The 13,326-nt window shown below is 37.8% G+C and overlaps 1 protein-coding gene across 2 annotated transcripts in view; it reads right to left on the bottom strand.

Moving 5' to 3' along the window:
• Positions 1–13,326, bottom strand: part of ANGPT1 (angiopoietin 1) — a 255,541-nt gene that overhangs the window by 13,914 nt on the left and 228,301 nt on the right. For both annotated transcript variants that reach the window (XM_062188110.1, XM_062188111.1), the window contains exon 8: positions 361–491. In XM_062188110.1, coding sequence (XP_062044094.1) covers positions 361–491 — 131 coding nt within the window. The remainder of the gene's footprint in view (positions 1–360; positions 492–13,326) is intronic.

The raw sequence follows: 13,326 nt of genomic DNA, 5'->3' as shown, positions 1-13,326 counted from the left end.
CATTTTGTAAGAAGCAATTGCAGTGTGTGCTGAATTCCCAAATTTTTGTTCATCCTGGTTTGGATATGATGATGATGATTTATAGGTAGAATAGCTGGCTTTTCAGGAGGCTAAAGAATATATTCTGATCCAAGCTTAGCACAACCCATTAGACATGCTTGAAGAACAGGCAGATCTGTATTTATGCTAGCAACAGCTTGCACAAGAGCAGAGGGGAAATTAGTGGGCAGGACAATGTGATCTCTGGGGACTTGCTCTTAAGTATTCTGACCAGTAGATCATACCCCTTTCTCACAGATAAGAAACCTCAAGCCTCAAACCAATGAAACAAAACTTAGAGAATAGCCCCATAGGACTTACCTCCTGTAAGCATGAGGGCACATTTGCACATACAGTTGTCATTATCAGCATCTTTAGTGCTGAAATCAGCACCATGTAAGATCAGGCTGCTCTGTTTTCCTGCTGTCCCAGTGTGACCCTTTAAATATAACCTGAAGTTAAAAAAAATAATAATAAAAGATCAGCCACTCGTCAGAATAACAGAACCCAGAAGACTGAGTTGTTGAATGTTTGCTATTTTCATCATTTTCTATCTTCTTTAAACTTAGTTGTTCCAACAAACCACTCTGAACCAAAAGTCAAAAGAAAGAAGAAAAGAATGGGGGTGGAGGTGGTGGAGAGAAAGGGTGGTGGGAGGGAGACACACACAGAGGGAAGCAGAAAGAAACACTAAGTGACAAATAGACAAATTTCTCTATGACATGTTCACCTGGTATTTTTTTCACTGTACATGCTCAAACTCATGATTCTCTGATAATGCAAGTACCCCAAAAATAACATGGGCTTATTTTATTATAATAGGTATTGGTATCTAAACAAAAATGCCTTTAAAGCATCAATACAGCATGTAACTCCATTAATATCTACTACTGATGAAGTGATAAACATTATTAACAGCAATACAAGTAATAAATCTTATTGATTGAGAACTTGCTCTGTGCCAGGCACTCTGCTAACTGATATTCAGGTGTTATTTTATTTCATCCTCATAATAAATCTGTGTTCTGGGCATTAATATTGTATACTGATTTTGTATATGAAGGCTGCAGCCAGTCTACATGGAGATGGGTTTCCCCCTGGGAAAAGTGAGAGGATACCCAGGGCACCAATGCAAGTCCTGGAAAAGGGTATTTAGATGGATCCACCACCTTCCAGGTCTGGTCTGAAATTTTAATTTGATCACTCTTTTTAGAGATCCTCAGACTCTTGGAGACAGACTCTTGGAGGCATAAAAACTACGAGAGACTTTTTGTCAGGTCTCCATTGAAAGTCAAAGTAGGAATTGTACCGGCCAAGTCTGATTGTCTCCTTAGAGAGAATTTCACAGAAAGCCAAATTATAAACAGAAAGCTGCTAGTGCAGTGAACACAGAATCAGAGTCGGGGGAATAAGATGAACAATTCTAAAATGAAGTGGCTGCTGGGCTGCTCGTCTAAACTCTCTTTCTCCTACGGGGCTGGGTGAGTTCGGCCCAGAGGGCTCATGCAAGAGCAATGCCAAGTCCATTTCTGATGTCCTCCCTTCTCCTTTCTTCAACACATCAGTGCCATTGTCCCTGTGGGAGCTGTAAGTTCACTATGAGGAACAGACCTCCCACGACACAGTGGCTTTCAGCTGAGTGTTTTGTAGGTAATTCAGCACAATTACAGGGTGACTGTTACGTGCAGGATACATAGCTTGTTCTTTAAACCTTTCATCTGAGCACTGTAGACTAAGCCTTGTACTTACAATTGTTTCTTTATATGACCAAGGCAATATGAATGTTCATTTATAGGTTTGAAAAGTAAAGAAAAGTAAAACGAGAAAAGCAAAGATACCAGAAGTGGGATTGCCAGATCACATGGTAATTCTATTATAGTGTTTCGAGGCACCTTGACACTAGTTTTCAAAATACGTGTACTAATTACATTCTCATCAATAGTGGATAAGGACTCCCTGAAATCAGTATGTTGAAGACATCTATATTTTCACGATTTCAGCACTCATCCCAATAGATATGGATGCAACAGAAGGGCCCATCGAGAATGAATGGATAAAGAAAATATGGTAGACATGCAAAATGGGATATTACACAATCACATACATAAAGAAATTCTTTCATTCACAATGTTGTGGCTGGAACTCGAGGACACTGTGCTAAGTGAAAGAAACCAGGCAAACAAAGACAAACTCTGTATAATCTCTCTTACATGTGCGATTTTAAGTCAATATCCTAGAAACAGAAAGTAGAAAGATGATTACCAAAGGTATGGAGGCAGTGATGGAGAAGGCAAGAATGAGAAAAGGAAGATGTTGATAAAAGGTTTCAAAGTCTCAGCTTGCGGGAGTATGTGTTAGTAACGTATGGCACTGCGTGGTGACTGCACTTAATAATAATGTATCCTGGAGGCTGGTACTGTGGTGTAGTGGGTAAGGCCGCCAAATGTAGTGCCTGGGTGCCAGTTCTAGTCCCGGCTGCTCCACTTCCAATCCAGCTCTCTGCTATGGCCTGGGAAAGCAGCAAAAGATGGCCCAAGCACTTGGGGCCCTGCACCCACATGGGAGACCCAGAAGAAGCTCCTGGCTTCCGATCGGCCCAGCTCTGGCCATTGTGGTCATTTGGGGAATGAACCAGAGGGTGGAAAACCTTTCTCTCTGTCTCTCACTTTGTTTGTAACTCTACCTCTCAAATAAATAAGTAAAATCTTAAAAAAAAAGTATTGTGTTCTTCAAAATGGCTGTGAAGAATAGATGATTAATATCCTCATTGCAAAGAAATGACAAATTGTTGAGATATTTGGATATATTAATTAGTTTGGCCTAGTCTTTCCATAGTGTATACACAGATTAAAAACATCACATTATATCCCATAAATATAAACATTGTCAACTTAAAAAAGTGAAAAAATAATAAAATAACTTAAAGATTAGTGTAAATAAGGAAGTAAAAATCAACTCATATCTCAAGTGTAATTACTTTTTTTAAAGATTTATTTATTTATTTGAAAGAGTTACACAGAGAGAGAAGGAAAGGTAGAGAGAGAGAAGTCTTCTATCCATTGGTTCACTCCCCAGATGGCAGCAATGGCTGGAGCTGCACTGATCTGAAGCCAGGAGCCAGGAATTTCCTCCAGGTCTCCCACACAGGTCTCCCACACAGGTGCAGAGGCCATCTCTACTGCTCTCCCAGGCTATAGCAGAGAGCTGGATCAGAAGTAGAGCAGCCAGGATAAGAACCGGCAACCATATGGGATGCCAGCACTGCAGGCAGCAGCTTTACCCACTATGCCACAGCACCAGCCCCTGAAGTATAACTACTGTTAAAATTACAGACTTTTACTCAGTTTTGTGTTTTTTCCAGTCCAAATATAAAACATTATTTCTTTTAAGTATACATATAAGAGCTAAATACATTCACACATGCATTAAACTCTTGCCTACAGCTCCATATCATCTCTCTTTAGGTATAATAAGTAAGGAAAATTTGTGTTCTTTAAAATAATTTCTCTTGGGGCCAGCATTTTGGCATAGCAGGTAAAGCCACCACCTGCAATGCTCGCAACCCATGTGGGCACTGGTTCAAGATCCAAATGTTCTATTTCCAAACCAGCTCCTGGCTAATGGGCCTGAGATAGCAGCAGAATATGGCCCAAGTCCTTGGGCCCTACACCCACACGGGAGACCCAGAAGAAGCTCCTGGCTCCTGGATCAATCTGGGCCCATGCTGGCTTTTGTGGCCATTAGGTAGTTAATCAGCAGACAGAAAATTTCTCTCTGTGTGTTTCTTCTTCGCTCCCCCCCCCTCTCTGTAACTCTACCTTTCAAATGAATAAATCTTTAAAAATAATTGTTAAAAAATTTCTTCTCATAAATACAAACTGAAATAGAATTATACTTTAGGTATTGCTTTACAAGTGATTTTCATACATAATTATATGATCATTTTTCTAAGCCAATGCATATTCTTCTCCAACAGCATTTGGAAGCTATTTTATGAATATATCATCATTTTTCACAATTCTAGGGGTTGCCTCACACATCTCTAAATGTATATTCAGATGTATGTTAGTATTAGGATAAAGTCTGGGAGCTGTCATTGTGGCGTAGCAGGTAAAGCCACTGCCTGCGACGCCGGCATCCCTTATGGACACCAGTTTGATTTCTAGCTGCTCCATTTCTGATCCAGCTCCCTGCCAATGCACCTAGAAAATCAGTGGAAGATGTCCCAAGTGCTTGGGCCCCTGCACCCACATGGGAGACCCAGAAGAAGCTCCTGGCACACAACTTCAGCCTAGACCAGCCCTGGCTGCTGCAGCCATTTGGGGAGGGAAGCAGTGGATGGAAGACTTCCCTCTGTCTCTCTTTCTCTCTGTAACTCTGCCTTTCAAATAAATAAAAACAGAATAAAGTCTGCAATGATTTATCCTGACCTTCACTTGTATGTACATCACTGATGCTGTATGTTAGGCTCCATGAATAAAGACACATTTCAAGGACCTGTTTAATTAGGACACGGAGGTCAGACTTGCATTCATGGCAGCCCTTCTCTGATTGATTACAAAGGTCTTACAACAACTGGTCTCAATGCTTCTTCTTCCCTTCAAGATCCATGTTCCATGTGGCTCGTTCAAAACATGCAACTTATTATCTCTGTACTTCGGCTAAAATCCCTCAGATATTCCCACAACCACTCAGTGCATAGCCACGTCATAACTGAAAATAAATAGAAAATGAAAACATCCTAAGGTAAAGCGTTCAACTGAAGTTATTTTGAAAAATAAGAAAAGTCTAATAAGATGTGGGAGTATTTCCTTAAGGTCCTGCATGGATTAGAAATCATGACAACTAGAAGCAGAAGTGAATAGTCCCATGATGTGCCATGCCAGCATAGAGATATGTTGACTAGAATGATTTAATGTAGAGGAGATGAATATGTTGAGGAACAGTGGGTTTTTCACTGTAGAAGACTCAATAGAGCATGTCGTGTATATAAAGTAGTATTCATCTCCCACGTCTACATCTCTAGTGTGTCACAGAGGAGCTGCTTATGCTGCATTATGGCAGAGATACTCCTTTGGACAGTCATTCTGTCGCACTAGGAGAGAAGATGAAATTTCACAAAATTCATTTCAAGAGTATTTTGAGAAATTTACTAATGAGGACAACGATGCTTTGGTGGATCCCAGAGGATCCACTGTGCTGTGTAGTGAGGGATAGGTCCTGTGCCTAGACAAGAGGCTCTTTTTTCTTAGCAGCTATCTAGTAGTACAGGATCACATGTACTGACCCAAAGCCTGGAACAACAGCTGGCTATTTGCTACAGGTAAACTAAGGGCTGGTCACTCACTAATGTCAAGTGTTCCTGTAATTAAATAAAAAAAAAGTTATTTGAATTGTGGCCCAAATAGAACACTGAAATAGTTCTTTTTACCAGTGCTTCTGGCTAATTTTGAAAGTTTTCATGTACGATGAATTATTCATGGATTTCTCCACGCAGCTAATAGTTGCTCCAAAAGGACCCTCACTTAATAAAAGAAAAGTCAATATACAGAAGAGCCAAAGTTGGCTTTGTATATAACTGTGGCGAAAGAAAACTTGAAGTATAACTCATCAGAAAACAGTTCCCACAAAATAACACCAGGGGAACGCTGGACATTCATTTCTTGTATTCAGCAGGTGAAAATGTGACTGGCAGGAAGCACAATGTGTTAGGAGATTAAAAACAAAATCTTTCTCCAGAGTAAATTGTTTGGCTTAGGGATAGAAATAAGAAAACTGAAAAACAAAACAAAAATAAGCAGAAACTCCAGAGAATATAATTATACATCCCTGAACAGGCAGCCAGAGGGTAGAATCATGGTGTTTACCCTCTGTAGAATATGTTTTTACTAATTATTATTTGAGATGAAGGAGGAAAGGAGTTAGTACAGTGCAATTCCATCACACACACACACACACACACACACATAGTTATGAGTACTTTTGAGCTAATGACTACAAAGAAGGTCAGTATTTTAATATTTTCCAATTCAAATTTTATGGGAAATTGAAACAGATGAATATATATTGAAATCAGTCATGAGTCTCAGGTCATCCATTAAGAAAAATATAGCTATCCCTTTCTTTTCATTTTTATAAATTTCAACAACTAGAAAACCTACATTATCATATTTCCTAATGAATATAGGACAATAATGACTTCAACTATGGAAGAACAGGCTTCAAAATATCGCCAGGTAATATACAAGGGATGCTGTAACTTCTTTCTCATTCTTTAAAAGATATGCTAAACTCAGGAATCCAGTTTCTCTGCAATTTTGTCTACATAGGAGACAGCCACTGTCTTCACGGTCTTACTTCTCCCTGTATTCAGGAGGTTAAGAATCTCTTTCAATATCCAAGGCAGTGGGAGTTGTATGTATGACAAATTGAAGTTTAGCCTCTACTCTTTTCAACAGTAGACAGACTCTGAGATAGCTGAACTTTAAAGTCTTAGGTACACACCACTGACTAGATTTTATTTCAGTATGAGCTCCCTCCCTACCACCATCTGGAACTAGTTTGTCTTTCTCACAAATACTTGAAGAAAATACAAAATGACCCCTATGGCTCTCTTTCAGAGCCTGGTAGCAATGACTCAATCTGACAGAGTTTCCCCCACAAGACTATGACTCCTGGCTGCTGCTCCGCGGCTGTCTCTGATTTAACCATCTACCCCCACCCACCTCTGCCCCACTGAATGGGCTGAGCACCATCAGCAAAGAGGGACCTGCCTGTTAGCCCTGAGTTTACATGATACAGCTGGCATCTTTGGCTGAAAATAAGCATAGTCTCTCTTGTCAATCTATTCACAGAGAAAACAATGTTTGTCTTACTGTAGGCTTCTTGAAGGAAAAACAAATGAGAAAACAGATGTGAAGAGAGGTTTACACATGATTAATATTGTAGGGGAATGGGTAATTTCAGCAGATTCTTAACTGCTCCAAAAGTTTGATGGAGGACATAAAATTTGGAGACTGTAGATGGTATGGACGTTTGGAGAGGTATGCGGATATTTTTAATTCAAGGGCTATGAAATTCATACTACAGCTAAGTTTTGAGGTCACTTAAAATCAAGAAAGAACAAGAAAGAAAAGAGATCCTGTTAGTCATTGGAATGTGTTGGGAGCATCAAGTGGAAAGGCAGACAAAGCACTTATTTGCAAGTATTAAGCATCTGAGAGAGTGTATTTTCATTTCTTTTATCCATTAGTATTTGAGGCTATTTTTTATTTTCACAATATATGTGTGTATATATGTATATACATATACATATATATATATGAATCTCAGTTAAAGTGAAAACTCCTAAGACTGGATGTCTTGAGATAAAATCAAGAACATAAGTTCATCTTTGCCTAAAAGGGGACTTGAGTCCTTTAGATTTTGTGATATACTAAAGCTATCTATAGCCAAATTATATCTTCTAACTTTTTTCAAGATAACATCTCAAGGTGATTTCTTTTCTCTTTTGTCCAAGAATGTCCAAGAATATTATTTACTTATAAATAAGGAAATCTTTATTGAACCCATCTCTATCTTCACAAATCTAAAGCTAACCATTCTTCAAGGCCAGCTCAAATGTCATATAGGAGACCTTCTCTCTCTCCATTAAACAGATTAAATTGCTTCTCCTGAGGCACATCACATTTTGCCTAATTTGTATTATTATTTATATATGTGCCTTATCTTCCTCACTAGACAGTAAACTCTTAATGAGAAATATTCATGTCTTAGTCATCTTTCTGAACTCCATACTTCACATACATAAGGAGCATTCAATAAATATTTATTGAATCAAATATGAGCTAAGAGTTCAAATTGTTTAGAATTCTAGTTTAGTCAACTCTAGGATTGTTTATATGTAGCAACATTTTAACTCATATAATGCAATTACATTTTACAATTCAAGTTCCATGGACTTTTTTTTTCTGATTTGTAATTTGTCCAATGTTAATGACCTAATGGTCTGTTCAGATTTTATTGGGACACAGCTACAATGAGTATGGAATTAGTCTGTGACTGCCAATATACAGAGATTTAAAGAAATAGCTCATGGAATAACCCATTAAAAATAAATAGGAGTTCAAATGAGAAATGAAACCATCAAGTTTTATGCAGGAACCTATTTCTGTATAAGCATTTGTTCTGTTAGATTCCTTCTGGAGCCTAGACCTTTATTTTTTTACTCTTTCAAAGGCTTTGTGTTCACTGTCAGATGGTAGAAGGTTTGTTTTCCAATTTGGAATATTAGGACTATGATCTCTGTTGGGGAGTCTTTGCTAAGTTTGTGTCATTATGGGCAAGATCTTTTTCATATCGTAGAGATTTAGTCTATCACTCAATTGTCCACAAGTGAACAGAATTACTTGTAAAAGTCTATCAATGAATATGTGAAAAATGACAGGAAAATACATGAAGCAAAGTCAGTGCACCTATGTAAAAGTGAATATGTGTCCAGGACACAGTTATATGACAATGATCATAGTTATACATTTTCAGATATAAATCTATTGGTAGAAAGAAAAATTCAAAAGAAGTTTTGAAGGAAAGGAGAGTATGAATAGGAAAAAGATTAAAATAATTGATAATGTACAGTTTTACTAATCAAGAGTTAAAAATGATAGACATAAATAAATGTAAAATGTAAAGATTGAGCAGATAATAAATGGTTTGCTGCAAAATAAGTACAAATGAAAGAAACAACTGGCAATAAAGTCATTCTTCCAAATTCTTGACTTTTTCCTTCTCCTCCATGTCCACAAAATAAATAACAATTTGCTTCTGAAGAATAAGATTGTTTCATGCTCACTTGTACCTTGAAAGTCAGCAGAACATAACAGAATTTGGAGCAAAATGGTTTGGGTTTGCAACCAGCTCTTACCCTTTATGATCTTCAGTTGCATTCTCTATAAAAGGCCTCTAGTAATAGCAGTGTTGTGAAATTAAATAAAGCAATGCATATTTAGCCCTTAAAAGACTGTTACATACAAAGTTCTTGAAAAGAAGTAAAATAAAAATCAAATGAAGATATCAAATTTCCTTAACCAGTAATGATAAAATAACCAGTAGCTCAGTAATCAGAAGGCATGTGAATCACTAAGACTAAATTAAACAAGTATAAACATATACAAGGGTTTGTCAAGAATTTCATGGAAAACATGTACTACAGGAAAAGTGAGCATGAATTTTATTTTCTTCACCAAAATAAACATCCTTTAATTCCATTTTCCTACAAAATCTAACGTCTCCTCATTTGACCTTGACAGACATCTGTAAGTGTACTGAGAATGATGAAATAATGAGAGAGACACAGGTAATCAACACACAAAGTTAGGCATCAAGCTGGGAAGCTAAAGATGAAAACACCTAATGTTCTTAAGTCCATAAAACCCCATACTCTTTGAAATATTTTTTATTTATAAAGGAAACAGAATAGAAAGTACAAAAAAAACAAGAAACCAGAGTTACTTTGTTGTCTGACTGACAACCAAGTTTAAGGTCCACATTATTTTGAATCTAGTAGCCTAAATAACAGTCCTTTAATTCAAATGCTCATCCCTTAATAAATTAAAATCCATCTTTTGAGGATCCTAAGATTTCTTGTCAGCATGCTTTATTGGCTGAATCCAGCAAGTGTATATCTATCTGTTTGCTTCTTTTATTCGTCATAGTTGATCCTGGGAAAGAAGCCCCGAAAGGCTCACTCATGCCAACCTATCCTTTAACTCCCTTGTCTGAAAACCTTCTTTATCATATTGAGTCTACCTTAATTGGTGCCATTTGTTTCAGAGGGAATTGGATCACCAGGGATTGTCTAAAATTTGTATTTACTAATATAACCATTATGTTAAGATTTGCTGCATTATTTTAGTTGCTTCTTAAGCTTCAGATGCCTGAGGTAGGTATGCTACGTATGTGTCTTTAATATGAGTCATGGAAGGTGTGCAATTGTTAAATAAATGAGTTACTGATGGTCCTGAGAATCTGTGATTAAAAGAGAGAAATTCCCAAGGGCAGGTGTTTGGCCTAGCTGTTAAAGATGCCAATGGGTGCCTCAGTCCCAGTCCTGGCTTCACTTGGATCCAGTCTCCTGCTAATGTGCAAACTGGAGGGCAGCAACTGAGGCTCGTCCTTATGGAGACCTGCACTGAGATCTTGGCTCCAGGTTTCAGCTGTTCGGGTCCTTGCGGGCATTGCAGAAGTGAACCAGAAGATGGAAGCTCTATCTCTCAAATCAATAAATAATATCCTTTTAGAAAAACGATGTTTCCATCTAAATCTAATCTATTCTAAATCAAGATCTAATCAATTTAATCATGAAAAGCTTCAGAAAACAGGTTTCATATTGCCTGATTTCATTATGATTCTTTTAGATATGAGTTTTCATTATAAATGCAAAAGTATACACTGATTTTAATCCACTTAAATTTTGATTATATACATTTTACTGTTCTTCCTTCATGTAAAAATATCAATACAATATAGAATTTTGATAAAATGAGTTAGTCAACCATGCAAGTCTTCTCAAGCTCTTGATGCTAAGAACACTGTTAGCCATGACTTCTGTTTCAAAACTCCAGTAAAATACAGTTCTCTGTTTCTCATTGCCAGCCAGGAAGCTTGGATATGTTCAAAACCCATGAAAAATTCTTCCTCCAAAGAAAACAGTGAACTTATAGACCTATAGACTGTTATTGCTGGGTACCTTTGCACAGTGCTGAGAGAATACACTGTATGGTGTATGTTAATATTTTAATGAACTGATTTTTAATGAATTCTGTGACAAAGAAACCATGTTTCCCAAAGTATAGAAGTGTACACTGTAGTGACTGTCCATTTTTATTTCTAAATATATATCTCTTCCCATATTCCTTCCCTTTTCTATGAACACATCAAACAGTTGAGTGCTAAAATGAATTATGTGACACTAAGACCCCTGTAAAGATACAAACAGTCCCTTCACCATCTTTCAATTTCCCAGGGGTCATGTGAGGCTGACAGAGTCAGCTCAGAGAGAGTGGCTCACTGGCTGCACTCTCTTATGGTGCCTATATGACCCAGCCAATGGCCCTCTCAGAGAGTTTATATAGGCTTTGCTTTTTCTACCAAAAACTAAATCAGGACCTTATATAACTTATTACTAACATTGGCATATTTTTTTTTTAGTATGAAAAGTTTAAGGGAGATAAGTTCGTTCTCATTTTTATTTCTGTTTTAAGAGTAGCAAGAAACTTGATTTCCAGCATCCCCTGGGGAAGACAGAGTGGAAAGGGAGAGCCACATGCTGAAAACCATGGAGAGGCCTTGTCTCAGTTCTCCTGCAAAGAGGAAATACTTTCTCTTGTTGTGCTTGGACAATGTGTTGCTATATAGCCTGCAAATAAGACTCCACTGTGTGCATAAGCAGATTCTTCTGTTGACCAAAATCATCAGTGTGCTTATTTCTCCCCACAATTAGCATGAGATAGAGTCCAAACTCCTGATCATGGATTATGGTCCTCTGCTATCCGTAACACAATGAACCTCTACATACAAGATATTTGCTGGGTTCTAAATGAGACCGGCTCTCTCTCAACTCTGATTTGTCAGCATTGTTCCCTCTGACTGGAATCTCAACACCTTCCTCCTTCAGCCAACATTTTCCATACTTGCCTTGTAAACATTTAATAATATTTCACAAATCTCCAGGGTATACTCTGTGAAGCCTTCTGGGTCCCCTTCTATCTCCTCCAATAAATTCCATCCACCACAACCTCAATAGAATTGACCATCTTCTTTAATGCCCACTGGGAGTCCAATCTCCAGGCTTCTTACCCAGAGACTATGAGTGTGGAGTAGAAACACCCAGAAATGTAAGCAAAATTTTGTGTTTCTTCCTTATTGTGGTGAAAATGTGCAAAGCTCCATCAAATTATTATAAAGATTCATAATTCCTTGATGAAAAAAAAAACCAAGACAAAAAACTAAACACAGACTAAAATATACTACAGCTGAAGAAATTTTTAAGTTATGTAATGTTGTATATTTCCTGCTTGCTGCCTTCTCCTGAATAGCTAACCCCATTAAAAGTAACATGCATGTGGCAAGGATGTGGGGAAAAAGGGGACCCTAATTCACTGTTGGTGGGAATGCAAACTGGAAAAGCCACTGTGGAAGACAGTTTGGAGATACCTCAGAAATCTGAATATAGCCATACCATACGACACAGCCATCTATCCCATGCCTCGAAATTTACCCAAGGGAAATGAAATTGGCAAATAAAAGAGCTATCTGCACCACCATGTATGTTGCAGCTCATTTCACAATAACTAAGACATGGAATCAAGCTAACTGCCTGTCAAAGGAAGATTGGATAAAGAAATTATGGGATATGTATTCTGTGGAATACTGCACAGTTAAAAAAAAATGAAGTCCAGTCATTTGCAACGAAATGGAGGAATCTGAAAAACATCAACTTAGTGAAATAAGCCAGTCCCAAAGGGACAAATATAATATGATCTCCCTGATCTGTGAGAGCTAACTGAGTACCTAAAAGGAAACCTGTAGAAATGAAATTGACACTATGAGAAGCAATGACTTGATCAGCCCTTATTCTGACTGTTGAGGACAGCTTATTATTTTATTTTATTTTTTGCTATTTTATTTCTTTACTTACTACCATTTTTGAACTCTTTACTTAACACAGAATTATTCATAGGTGTTTAAATCCAATTGAAAACTGATCCCTGTGAAAAATGAGTGGTAATAAGAGAGGGAGGAGATACACAGTTTGGCATATGTCCCCACAGACTTACCCCAAGAGTAAAGCTAAATACTTGCCACAGAAGTCAGTGGATGATGGCCCAAGTGCTTGGGCACCTGCACGCGTGTGGGAGACCAGGAGGAAGCACCTGGCTCCTGGCTTTGGATTGGCATAGTTCCAGCTGTAGCAGCCATTTTGGGGGATGAATCAATGGAAGGAAGACCTCTCTCTCTCTCTCTCTCTCTCTCTAACTTTATCTGTCATATATAAAAAAAAAAAAAACTTGCCACGCGACTCCAAATCCCATTAAGTTGGGTGGTACTAATGCCATCTTACTAGTTAAAATGATCATTTTAAGTGCATAACTGATCATAATATAGGAATAAATGTCAAAGGGATCTCATAAATAAGACCAAGTGTCTGCCAATAACAATAGATAAAATTAAAAAGGAGAGAATGATCCAGTGTGGGAAGCAGGCCACACATTAGATTCATAGAATGAC

Source organism: Lepus europaeus, chromosome 4 (genome assembly GCF_033115175.1).
Source record: "Lepus europaeus isolate LE1 chromosome 4, mLepTim1.pri, whole genome shotgun sequence".
Taxonomy (NCBI): Eukaryota; Metazoa; Chordata; class Mammalia; order Lagomorpha; family Leporidae; genus Lepus; species Lepus europaeus.
Note: the sequence above shows the minus strand (reverse complement) of the source record. Positions and strands in the feature narration are given on the sequence as shown.